Source organism: Salmo salar, chromosome ssa12 (assembly GCF_905237065.1).
Source record: "Salmo salar chromosome ssa12, Ssal_v3.1, whole genome shotgun sequence".
In the NCBI taxonomy this organism is placed as follows: domain Eukaryota; kingdom Metazoa; phylum Chordata; class Actinopteri; order Salmoniformes; family Salmonidae; genus Salmo; species Salmo salar.
This window is the reverse complement of record NC_059453.1, coordinates 41,259,639-41,273,142: the sequence shown is the minus strand read 5'-3', so window position 1 is coordinate 41,273,142 and position 13,504 is coordinate 41,259,639. Positions and strand designations below refer to the sequence as shown.

The following is a 13,504-nucleotide window of genomic DNA, read 5'->3' as shown; positions in this document are numbered from 1 at the left end:
TCACTCACTTGAATCAGCAAACATAAACCTGGCCTACCAAGACAGGCATTTCTGATTTAGTCAGGAGACAATACAAACAGCAAATACATTTTCATTTAAAACCAATTTTTATTTTCAGCCATCCTGATTGGGTGGGTCAGTGTTCAATCTGGCAGGGCCTCTGCCCGGCCTGGCCCTGCCGTGGCCTTGCCTCTGCTGTAGGTACTTGACTATTGTATCTAAACTCAGCAAAAAAAGAAACGTTCCTATTTTAGGACCCTGTCTTTCAAAGATAATTCGTAAATATCCAAATAACTTCACAGATCTTCTTTGTAAAGGGTTTAAACACTGAATCCCATTCTTGTTCAATGAACCATTAACAATTTATGAACATGCACCTGTGGAACGGTCATTAAAACACTAACAGCTTACAGACGGTAGGCAATTAAGGTCACAGTTATGAAAACTTAGGACACTAAAGAGGCCTTTCTACTGACTCTGAAGAACACCAAAAGAAAGATGCCCAGGGTCCCTACTCATCTGCGTGAACGTGCCGTAGGCATGCTGCAAGGAGGCATGAGGACTGCAGATGTGGCCAGGGCAATAAATTGCAATATCCGTACTGTGCCTAAGACAGCGCTACAGGGAGACAGGACGGACAGCTGATCGTCCTCGCAGTGGCAGACCACGTGTAACAACACCTGCACAGGATCAGTACATCCAAATATCACACCTGCGGGACAGGTAAAGGATGGCAACAACAACTGCCCGAGTTACACCAGGAACGCACAATCCCTCCATCAGTGCTCAGACTGTCCGCAATAGGCTGAGAGAGGCTGGACTGAGGGCTTGTAGGCCTGTTGTAAGGCAGGTCCTCACCAGACATCACCAGCAACAACGTCGACTATGGGCACAAACCCACTGTCGCTGGACCAGACAGGACTGGCAAAAAGTGTGCGGTTTTGTCTCACCAGGGGTGATGGTCGGAGTTGCGTTTATCGTCGAAGGAATGAGCGTTACACAGAGGCCTGTACTCTGGAGCGGGATCGATTTAGAGGTGGAGAGTCCGTTGTGGTCTGGGGCGGTGTGTCACAGCATCATCGGACTGAGCTTGTTTTCATTGCAGGCAATCTCAACGCTGTGCGTTACAGGGAAGACATCCTCCTCCCTCATGTGGTACCCTTCCTGCAGGCTCATCCTGACATGACCTTCCAGCATGATAATGCCACCAGCCATACTGCTCATTCTGTGCGTGATTTCCTGCATGACAGGAATGTCAGTGTTCTGCCATGGCCAGCAAAGAGCCCGGATATCAATCCCATTGAGCACGTCTGGGACCTGTTGGATCGGAGGGTGAGGGCTAGGGCCATTCCCCCCAGAAATGCCCGGGAACTTGCAGGTGCCTTGGTGGAAGAGTGGGGTAACATCTCACAGCAAGAACTGGCAAATCTGGTGCAGTCCATGAGGAGGAGATGCACAGCAGTACTTAACCTCTCTAGGGAAGGTGGGACGCCTACGTAACAGCAGTGGAATCCTGTGGCGCGTTATTCAAATACCTTAGAAATGCTATTACTTCAATTTCTCAAACATATTACTATTTTACACCATTTTAAAGACAAGACTCTCGTTAATCTAACCACACTGTCCGATTTCAAAAAGGCTTTACAACGAAAGCAAAACATTAGATTATGTCAGCAGAGTACCAAGCCAGAAATAATCAGACACCCATTTTTCAATCTAGCATATAATGTCACATAAACCCAAACCACAGCTAAATGCAGCACTAACCTTTGATGATCTTCATCAGATGACACGCCTAGGACATTATGTTATACAATACATGCATGTTTTGTTCAATCAAGTTCATATTTATATCAAAAACCAGCTTTTCACATTAGCATGTGACGTTCAGAACTAGCATACCCCCCGCAAACTTCCGGTGAATTTACTAAATTACTCACGATAAACGTTGACAAAAAACATAACAATTATTTTAAGAATTATAGATACAGAACTCCTTTATGCACTCGCTATGTCCGATTTTAAAATAGCTTTTCGGTGAAAGCACATTTTGCAATATTCTAAGTACATAGCCCGGCATCACAGGGCTAGCTATTTAGACACCCACCAAGTTTAGCCCTCACCAAAGTCAGATTTACTATAAGAAAAATGTTATTACCTTTGCTGTTCTTCGTCAGAATGCACTCCCAGGACTTCTACTTCAATAACAAATGTTGGTTTGGTTCAAAATAATCCATAGTTATGTTCAAATATCCTCTGTTTTGTTCGTGCGTTCAAGACACTATCCGAAGTGTAAAGAAGGGTGACGCGCCCCACGCGTTTCGTGACGAAAATATTTTCTAAATATTCCATTACCGTACTTCGAAGCATGTCAACCGCTGTTTAAAATCAATTTTTATGCCATTTTTCTCGTAAAAAAGCGATAATATTCCGACCGGGAATCTTTGTTTTAGTACAAAGAGAGAGAAAATAAAAACATGGGGTCGCCTCGTGCACGCGCCTCAGTCTCATTGTCCTCTGATAGACCACTTACCAAAGGCGCTAATGTTTTTCAACCAGGGGCTGCCTCGACATCATTCAGCTTTTTCCCGGGTTCTGAGAGCCTATGGGAGCCGTAGGAAGTGTCACGTTACAGCAAAGATCCTAAGTTTTCAATAAAAAGAGTCAAGAAGCCCCAGGAATGGTCAGCGAGGGCACTTCCTGTACAGAATCTTCTCAGGTTAATGCAGCTGGTGGCCACACCAGATACTGACTGTTACTTTTGATTTTTGACCCCCCCCCCCCCCTTTGTTCAGGGACACATTATTCAATTTCTGTTCATCACATGTCTGTGGAACTTGTTCAGTTTATGTTTCAGTTGTTGAATCTTGTTATGTTCATACAAATATTTACACATGTTAAGTTTGCTGAAAATAAACACAGTTGACAGTGAGAGGACGTTTCTTTATTTGCTGAGTTTAGTTCTATAGAGACGTCTTGTAGAGAAAGGAATCCCATAGGCAATCTCTTACTGATACTTACCATATAAGAGTAGGTCAATTAAGAGTTTCTTCCCCTTCTTGGTACATAAGGGCAGAAGTGCATAGAGTAGAAAAGGAAGAATGTTAGAGCTTTGTTCATGTCTGGTCAGTGGAGTGAACTGAAGGCTGTGAAGGTTCTATTCAACTTCTTGGCTGTAGGCCTCCGGTAGCCTCCCTTTGCCTGGCTGTAAACATGAGATGCATTGCCTTTTCCTCTCGCTCACTGTGCCTGCACTGATAAAGCCAGCAATTGTGCCTCTTATTTAAAGGATCATCCATCACTGGGGACATTTTTATAACGCCTTATTCCTTCCCCCTAACCTGATTTGCCTCACAATTTCAGCCCCTATCCCATTGAAAATTAAGTTGCCACTTTACTCCATGCTTGCTTATGAAATATAAAGGTCATGTTTTTTTTCATACAGTCCATGGGGAAAGTCAAATTGTCACGCATTCCCAAACACGACTTGCGGTTGGTGGATCGTGACTGCGGTGATGTGAGAATATCTTAAGAGACATACATGCATACGTCAGTGCTTTGTATTATGGTGAAGAAGGCCCCAACTCATTTCAAATGGTGCCCCTTACATGTCATATATTATGTTTTCATTTGTGTTCTGTCAGTGTGCTCTCCATTTTGTGTTGAAGCTACAGTATGGTTTATGACCTGTTCAATGGATGTGTGGGGGTGTAAACCTGTGGGTATGAGAAGAGGAAAGGACCAAAGAGATAAGGAGAGAGAGAAAAGGGAGAGCGAAAGGAAGGAAGGGAGGGAGAAATGGAGATCTGGGGACTGATTAAAGGCGATAGCGGCCACCTGTGTGCGTTTGTCAGCATAATCGGCCCATTACTCACATCCTGACAGATGCATTGAGAGAGGGAGACAGCCCTCACTGGTGCACATACACACACACACACAGAGACTGCCCACAAAGTCAAACAGAGGAATGGATCACATAACAGAGGACATCTAGAAACACATGAAGAACAAGGAGCGGAATCATTTAATCAAAAGCATTTGGATATTTGGTTGCCTTCATAAAGGGACCCGACCTAATCGATAGCACACTGGTTTGAGATAGAGCCCTCTGCCCCCTTCTCTGTGTGTGACAGTGCATGCAAACAATGTCTGTATCACTAATGGCACCCTATTCTCTTTATACTGCACTACTTTTAACCAGGGCACTTAGGGACTCTGGTCAAAAGTAGGGCACTTTAAAGTGAATAGGGTGCTATTTGGGATTCAGCCAACAACTCATGTGTCAGTGCCGACAGCTCACATACAGTTGAAGTCGGAAGTTTATGTACACTTAGGTTGTAGTCATTAAATCTCGTTTCAACCACTCCACAAATTTCTTGTTAACAAACTACAGTTTTGGCAAGTCGGTTAGGACATCTACTTTGTGCATGACACAAGTAATTTTTCCAACAATAGTTTACAGACAGATTATTTCACTTATAATTCACTGTCAGAATTCCAGTGGGTCAGAAGTTTACATACACTAAGTTGACTGTGCCTTTAAACAGCTTTGAAAATTCCAGAAACTGATGTCATGCCTTTAGAAGCTTCTGATAGGCTAATTGACATCATTTGAGTCAATTGGAGATGTACCTGTGGATGTATTTCAACTTCAAACTCAGTGCCTCTTTGCTTGACATCATGGGAAAATCAAAAGAAAGACCTCAGAAAAAGAATTGTAGACCTCCACACGTTTGGTTCATCCTTGGGAGCAATTTCCAAACGTCTGAAGGTACCACGTTCATCTGTACAATCAAAAGTACGCAAGTATAAACAGCATGGGACCACGCAGCTGTCATACCGCTCAGGAAGGAGACAGGTTCTGTCTCCTAGAGATGAACTTACTTTGGTGCAAAAGTTTAAATTAATCCCAGAACAACAGCAAAGGACCTTGTGAAGATGCTGGGGGAAACAGGTACAAAAGTATCTATTTCCACAGTAAAACGAGTCCTATATCGACATAACCTAAAAGGCCGCTCAGCAAGGAAGAAGCCACTGCTCCAAAACCGCGATATAAAAGCTGGACTACGGTTTTCAATTGCACATGGGGACAAAGATCGTACTTTTTGGAGAAATGTCCTCTGGTCTGATGAATAAAAAATAGAACTGTTTGGCCATAATGACCGTTGTTATGTGTGGAGGAAAAAGGGGGAGGCTTGCAAGCCGAAGAACACCGTCCCAACCGTGTGGCACGGGGGTGGCAGCATCATGTTGTGGGGGTGCTTTGCTGCAGGAGGGACTGGTGCACTTCACAAAATAGATGGCATCATGAGGAAGGACAATTATGTGGATATATTGAAGCAACATCTCAAGACATCAGTCAGGAAGTTAAAGCTTGGTCGCAAATGGGTCTTCCAAATGGACAATGACCCCAAGTATACTTCCAAAGTGGTGGCAAAATGGCTTAAGGACAACAAAGTCAAGGTATTGGAGTGGCCATCACAAAGCCCTGACCTCAATCCTATAGAAAATCTGTGGGCAGAACTGAAAAATCTAACTACCTGAATCGTTTGACCTAAGTTAAAGAATTTAAAGGCAATCCTACCAAATACCAATTGAGTGTATGTAAACTTCTGACCCACTGGGAATGTGATGAAAGAAATAAAAGCTGAAATAAATAATTCTTGCTACTATTATCCTAACATTTCACATTCTTAAAATAAAGTGGTGATCCTAACTGACCTAAGACAGGGAATTGTTACTAGGATTAAATGTCAGGAATTGTGAAAAACTGAGTTTTAATGTGTTTGGCTAAGGTGTATGTAAACTTCCGACTTCAACTGTATGTTAATGCAGCGTGTCATCAGTTTATTTTTTTAAATATGGAAAAAGACAAGGCGACCTCATCCCAGGCTGCGTCTCAAATGGTAGCCCATTCCCTATATAGTGCAGGGCCCATAGAGCTTTGGTCAAAAGTAATTCACTATATAGGGAATAGGGTGCCATTTTGGATGCTACCCCAAAACAAGGGCTGGTTAATGGCCCCAGAGTAATAGGCATCTGTGGATAAACACAAGGTCATGGAGTACCCACTCACTGGAACAAGTGGAAGAACTGCATAAATGCGTTAGCATTTAGGAGCAACCAACCTCTGTCTTTTAATGTAAACTTTGCTAAGGTTTGTTTCAAGTGTCTATGTATGTAATGCTTTGAACATGATCCTTTGTCTTTGTGTGTGTGTTTGTGCATTTGTGTGTGTGTATGTGTTGTCTATGTCCGCACATGTGTGATAATGATGATGATGATGATGATGAGCCTGCAGGTGAAACAATGCTTCCTCTAGGGATGTTCTGCCTGTCTACATTTCTCTGCGTACAGGGACCCTCTCTCCCTCCCACACCCCTGCCTCTATCTCATCATCGCATCACCACCGTCTACCAGGGGATGAGAGTGTGGGAGTTCTCCCTCTTCTCTAGCTTTTCTCTTATTCTTTTTTAAGAATATTAATAGGTGCAAAAAAAGACCGATTTGTAGATGAAAGGGATTCCATTCAGGACGTCTTCTTTTTGAAAAGTGCATCAATCCCCCCTTCCCCAAACACAAACTAAAAGGGAAGTTGAACGTTTCCCCGCAGGGGGCCACAGAGCCCCGTCCAATTATTCACCTCACTCCCACTCGCTCTCATTACCGGATGGGAAACGATGAATGGATAAACACTAGCCAGAGTGAGCCATGGGACTACAAAACACTGGCGTACAGGCCTGGGTCATGTTCATTAGGGCATGCAGCAGAAAAACAAGCATTACTGAAGTCCAGGTAGCGAGGGACCATGTTTCGGTCTGTTTTATTTTGTTTGGTGCCTAATGAACGTGGCACTGATATCATAGTTTCTAAACACTCAATCACATTATTACATGAGTCATGGATATGGAGTTGATTGATTGATTTATCTGACAAAAATACAAGTATACACACATTTTAAAAAGTTGACAGTGATATTAAAGTAAATTACTTACTTCCATTGTGGTACAGACATAGATACATTTCATAGATACAGACATGAAAATGATTATATGGTTGTCATCAGCCAGCTTTTGACATTAGATTTAAAATACGTTTTGGTAGGTATAGCTTTAAGTTGTTGTGGTAGTTTGATCCACTCAACAGCGTTGGTATATAGAAAGGTGTTCTTACTGGATAGACACTTAAATTTGGAACAGTCAATATTAGTCTCAAATAATTGGATAGATATTTGGGGGCTGAGTCAGTAATAGTTCTGTGGACCAGACCAAGATGAATTAATACAACCCTTTTTTCTCTACAGACAGCCAGCCTAGCTGTAAAGGAATATGAGCTCAAGACTATTTGGTTGGATTCCATTTTTTGTACATATTTGCGTCATTCATTAATTTCTATTTCAATAATTTCCTAATTTGGATTGAATCCTGAACCCATACCCAAGGCTAAAAAAGTATAGCCTGTATGCATACTGTATATACACAACCGACCTGAACTACTCTGCACACAGTTAGAGCTTGAATGAAAGGAAAAACTTGACTGGCTGAATGTTCTTGAACAAGCATCCGCCTCTTTGTATTATTGTCACTTTTGAACAGAGGGAATCACAAAAGCCGAGCTGTAACCAGGGGGTCTTTTTATTCCAGGAGTGGGAAAGCAGCACTCTCTTTTCTCTCTCTCGCACTGTCTGTGTCTGGAGGGGTGCAGTACTGAGCCATTTGTTTATATCTATCACTTTTTACATTCTCTGCCTTTGATCCCAGTGTCTGTGTGCTCTCGTCTGACTTCCGCTGTGAACGCTATTATCTGATAAGGGAGGCCACCAAATTTGTCCTTGCTTAGTTCCCACTGTGTCCCCACTGTTTCTTTCAAGGGGGTGATTGCTGTCAGCCCGCCAACACACACAAACTAACTGCTTTAATCCATGGTGAGCCCAAGCACAGGAACCTATCTGATCAATTGAAATGGTCAATTAGCCACATAGTGATTATGGGGCACAGTGTTTTGTCTTCTACATCCTATTGGATGTAGTTTAATTGCTATCTCTTCTCCCCTTCTCTCTCATTTGCATTCTCTTCCTTTCCCTCTCACTCTTTCTCCATCCCATTTTTCTCTGTTTCTCTTTTGTGCGCTCCTCACTTTGGCCTTACTGCGATCTACCCTTCAATTGTAGGGGGCAGTCAGATTTAGGTTGCATGCCAAAAAGGCTCTGCTTGCCTTTGTAAAACCATAGACTTCCTGTGTTGATTAACAGCAATTCATTTTTAACCAGCTATTATGGTGAAGTCCAGGTTAAGCACACATTCAAACTGCCACAAATCCATCTATTTATTCATCTATTTTTTTTAACAGTAACATAGTCCCGGCAGCATAAGGGAATGCCATAGGTCTTGTTCCGTGCAAAGCTCTTTCTCAAATCTGTTGTATATATGAGAAATGTCCGGAAGTATATAGAGAAACAGAAAGCTATGAGAATGTACCCATCAATCATCCTCGGTCTGTCAGTGCAGACCAGAGTGGTGTGGAACTGAGCCGGTGATGGGGAGTAGCTCTATTTTACGCTCAATAAGGATACAGATGTGCCATGATGGAGTAGAGGTCTCAGGGTCTTCACAGCTGCCAGCGTTATTACAGAGGGTAGAGAGAGCGCCGTTTATGCCATGGCCAAACCAGACCGAGATGGGCAACTGGATATTACAGCTTTAACAGGAAGTAAACATAGGGAGTGGATTGGAGGCTTCCCTGTGAAAGCATTCACCTTTAACCTTTAATAATAAACTCCCTGTTTGGGGGATAGACAGCAAATCCATTTTCCAATTGACTGGGCGACGAGGAATCAACATCGGGTAAATGGGTTAAACTGTATGTTGTCTGCAAGTGAAAGCTGTGCAAATGAAAGCTTGTTGTATCGGCATCTTAACACAGATATCCGTTGATGGACGCTAAAGGACAATTTGGCATAAATTAGGCGGCAGTGACAGATTTGCCCCTGTGATCTTTATACAGGAATGCAAAAATAGCACACAGTCCATATGGCCTCCCTTGTGCAGCCTGTTAACCAGACAAACACTCTCTTCTTAGCAAATTTTTGCTGTCAAGTTTGCCGCATTGTCATGTTCTCTGTACAGTTGAGATTATCCAGAGAAGGACAAGCAACTCCATTTAAGTCCCATTACACCATGGGATATCATGTGCTCATGTATTTATTGGAGTCCTTCTGACAGACTGTATATTTGAATATTCATCCTTGTCAATGTCTCAGTCAATTAGAAGCATAAATATATATTATATATTTTGATTTGTTTAACACTTTTTTGGTTACTACATGATTCCATATGTTATTTCATAATTGTGATGTCTTCACTATTATTCTACAATGTAGAAAATAGTAAAAATAAAGAAAAACCCTTGAATGAGTAGGTGTTCTAAAACTTTTGACTGGTACTGTACATGCCTACTCGTGAGGTATTCAGAATCCAAAATGGTTAGCAGGCGAGTCTTAACAGGGCCCATTAGTGAAAAGTGAGCAATACATGATGAGCAAGACTCTTTTCAGTTCTTTGAGTCAACAAATCAAAAGATTTCAAACCAATAAATAGTTTGTGGCTGGAGGAATGGCATCTTTCATGTTGTGACTTTCTGTCTTCTAACACTTTCATCTTATGATACAATTCACTGCGTCATAACAAAGTTATATCAGTAATCATTGTTTAACATTTCATGGCCCTTTTTGCTTACTTGTGCCTCCAATGTTTGGTTAATGCTATAGTATGGTTTTACTGTACGCACTCAAGTAGATTGTTATTTTAACTGCAAGGTTGATATTTTCACTGTGTGTGTGTGTGTCCACACTGGCCTGCAGCAATGTTTGATAGTGTGTGTGATGTGTTTACAGGGCCTGACCGAAGGACAGGCGGCCCCATGGGAGACCGCCAAGAAGGATGACAACCGCAACAAGAACCGATACGGCAACATCATCGCTTGTGAGTACTGAAGTGATACAGATACTGAGCTAGACAAGTGTGTTTGGTGTATTTGCTCAAGTCTTTTCAGAGCTCAGGAGTCTCCTGTACTTATAGTAGACTTGAGCTAGACATGTTCTACTCCTTTGAAATGGTTAAATCTTCTCTCATAAGAGAAGACATTTGCAACCGTTTAAAGTTGTTGTAATTATGCCGCAGACTCTGAAAACAGTGGAGTCTACGAGGCTGTCAACGCTGTCATATTGTTAGAGAACCCAAGGCCCCATTTAATGTGATACAAGAAAAGCATATTGTCCCAAGGACATAATACTTTTTTTATTAAGCGTTTAGATGTCACTGGCGAGACACTTCCTACAAATGAAGGCTTTTAAATAAAACATTGCTCTAAAATGAAAAAGCTTGTCACATGCTGATAGCCAACAGGAATTATGATACATTTGCTGTTAGTCAAAACGTTTTAATTACATGGGCTTGTAATGGAAACTGTCCATCTTACTGCATGCTCCTCATTAAAGTTTGGTAAAACCACAGAGTACAGTAGGTATCTTCATTTAACATAAGTCTGCCAAGAGCAATCGACAGTTAATTGTTAGACCCAAAAAAATACCTTTTAGAAAGTTTCACTCTGCGAACTTGAACAGTCACTATGTAACAGATTGTTATCTGATCATTTCTTCTTTGCTCCCCCCCACACTGTGTAAACATAAAGCCTCCCATATGGTCATTTATAATTCAGTAGACATTTCTACCAAAATAAACAGAGTTATTGGCAAACATTTACATATCAGAGAGACTGGAGGAATTGGTGGTGGTCCTGTAAAGCAGAGCTGCCCACCGGAACCAATCAAAACAGAAATCTTTTAGATTCCTTTCTGTTCTTTAAATTGTCTTTATCCTCTTTTCCAGAATAGTCCCTTGCTGCAGAGTGTGTTTGGGGAGTTCTTAAAGCTGAGTACATACAGTAAAACGCTATTGGCAGACTTATCAGCTTTGCACACCCTTGGCATTCGCTCAACCAGCTTCACCTGGAATGCTTTTCCAACACTCTTGGAGTTCCCACTTATACTGAGCACTTGTTGGCTGCTTTTCATTCACTCTGTGTGGTTTATATTTAATTGCAATGGAGTACTGGTTGCTATCGCTAGTAGGTGTTTTTAGAGAGGACCACATCTCCACATCATGTTGCAGTTGGGTAAATGTATGGGACACCCTTTGAAATGAAGTTGAAGGAAATTTCACTGAGTCAGGCAGACCGTTGTCATCACATACAGTAGGCCTGTAACTGTTTTGGTATATTGCATATGGTTATTGATTTCTCAAGTAAATAGAACTTTGGTTTACAAGAAACTAGAGGGAGCAAAGATGTTTAGCTGTCAAGAAAATAGTATTTTCACATTGAAGGGTAAAGAATCAACATCATTTGATATTCCTGGTCATTACAATGATATCCTCTCTTTCCAGGAAAAGCAATCGAGAAGGCTTTGCCTGATGCAATCTGATTCAGACATGAACCAATACTGCACTATTGCCATTGACTGAGGCAACAACACAACCCCCACTGAGTTATGAGTGTTGTGCGCTTTTTACACAAACTGTCACTCACTAGAGTCAGCTTGTGTTTGGAATCATGCGTAACACCTTCAGAAGGTGTTGTGTGAAGGAGTGCTCCCGGAATGATAAGTATCCCAGTTCATTTCCAAAAAAAGAGGTAACTGCCACTCTCTCGGCTCACCGGTAGTCGATTCAGTTCAAGTTAGGCTGCATATGTGTGCACGTCTGTCAAAGCGCAAGCTCTTCGGAAGTCGCTCATATCTTAACTGCCATTTAATTCCCGGCACGTAGCGTTGAAGTATCTTCAGAGGTTCTCTTGAAGTCGTTGCCGTAGAAATCCCTTGATGTATTGACCAAAGACTGACGATTAGCATTCGCTTGACTCTCTACTTCCCCAATGTTTACTGGGTGCTTTTTTGCACCTGGCATTGATGTGAAGAAAAGAAACTCTCAGGAAGCATTGATTACATTTCCACAAGACAAACAGGCTCCAATTCAGTAAGGTTATTAAATGCTGGGTGTTAACAACTATATGATGTAATTGGGTATAATTACAAATTATTATTATTATTAATAGGATGTAATTAATGCTTAAGCGCTACAATATATATGATTGACAAATTTATTAGACCTAAAAACATTCTTGTTTAAAGGAACCCACTATGATGTACCGTACTGTATGGCTGCCGTCTTAAGCGCTCCGACCCAACTTTGCTATTTTGTGATTATTTTGGTGTTTATCTTTACTTTGATTACACGAAATGTATCCTTTATATTTCTTATGATCATCAAAAACTTTTGAACATCAGATCGTTAGTTACTAACCTCCATTTCTGCTTCAACTTCGAATCGGCTCTTTATGTACATCTGATCCAGCAGTGTAAAGTACTTAAGTAAAAATACTTGGATGACCACCTAGTAAAGACATCAACACTATGAAATAACACATTTGGAATCATGTAAATTAGTATCCAAAAATAGTTACAGCTTTGCACACTCTTGGCATTCTCTCAACCAGCTTCACCTGGAATGCTTTTCCAACAGTCTTGAAGGAGTTCCCACATATGCTGAGCACTTGTTGGCTGCTTTTCCTTCACTCTGTGGTCTGACTCATCCCAAACCATCCCAATTGGGTTGAGATCGGGTGATTGTGGAGGCCAGGTCATCTGATGCAGCACTCCATCACTCTCCTTGGTAAAATAGCTCTTACACAGCATGTAGTTGTGTTGGGTCATTGTCCTGTTGAAAAACAAATGATAGTCCCACTAAGCGCAAACCAGATGGGATTGTGTATTTCCTGCAGAATGCTGTGGTAGCCATGCTGGTTAAGTGTGGCTTGAATTCTAAATAAATCTCAGACCGTGTCCAGCAAAGCATCCCCACACCATCACAACTCCTCAATGCTTCGCAGTGGGAACCACACATGAGGAGATCATCTGTGATGGACTGTAATTTCTCTTTGCTTATTTGAGCTGTTCTTGCCATAATATGGACTTGGTCTTTTACCAAATACAGCTATCTTCTGTATACCACCCCTACCTTGTCACAACACAACTGATTGTCTCAAACGCCAGAAGAAGGAAAGAAATTCCACAAATTAACTTTTTAACAAGGCACACCTGTTAATTGAAATGCATTCCAGCTGACTACCTCATGAAGCTGGTTGAGAGAATGCCAAGAGTGTGCAAAGCTGTCATCAAGGCAAATGGTGGCTACTTTGAAGAATCTCAAATATAAAATATATTTTGATTTGTTTAACATTTTTTTGTTTACTACATGATTCCATTTGTTTATTTCATAGTTTTGATGTCTTCAGTATCATTCTACAACATAGATAATAGTAAAAATAAAGAATAACCCTTGAATGAGTAGCTGTGTGCAAACCTTTGACTGGTACTGTATGTCATTGACTGTTGCCAACTATAGACCCATAGACTCTAAAACATGAAAGCCTTTAAAGACTGGTATAACTC

At 41.5% G+C, this 13,504-nt stretch overlaps 1 protein-coding gene across 12 annotated transcripts in view; it reads left to right on the top strand.

The window, feature by feature from the left end:
* ptprt (protein tyrosine phosphatase receptor type T) overlaps positions 1-13,504 on the top strand; it is a 501,813-nt gene that overhangs the window by 450,298 nt on the left and 38,011 nt on the right. For all 12 annotated transcript variants that reach the window (XM_014131664.2, XM_045691383.1, XM_014131665.2 and 9 more), the window contains one exon: positions 9,893-9,980. In XM_014131664.2, the coding sequence (XP_013987139.1) occupies positions 9,893-9,980 (88 nt within the window). The remainder of the gene's footprint in view (positions 1-9,892; positions 9,981-13,504) is intronic.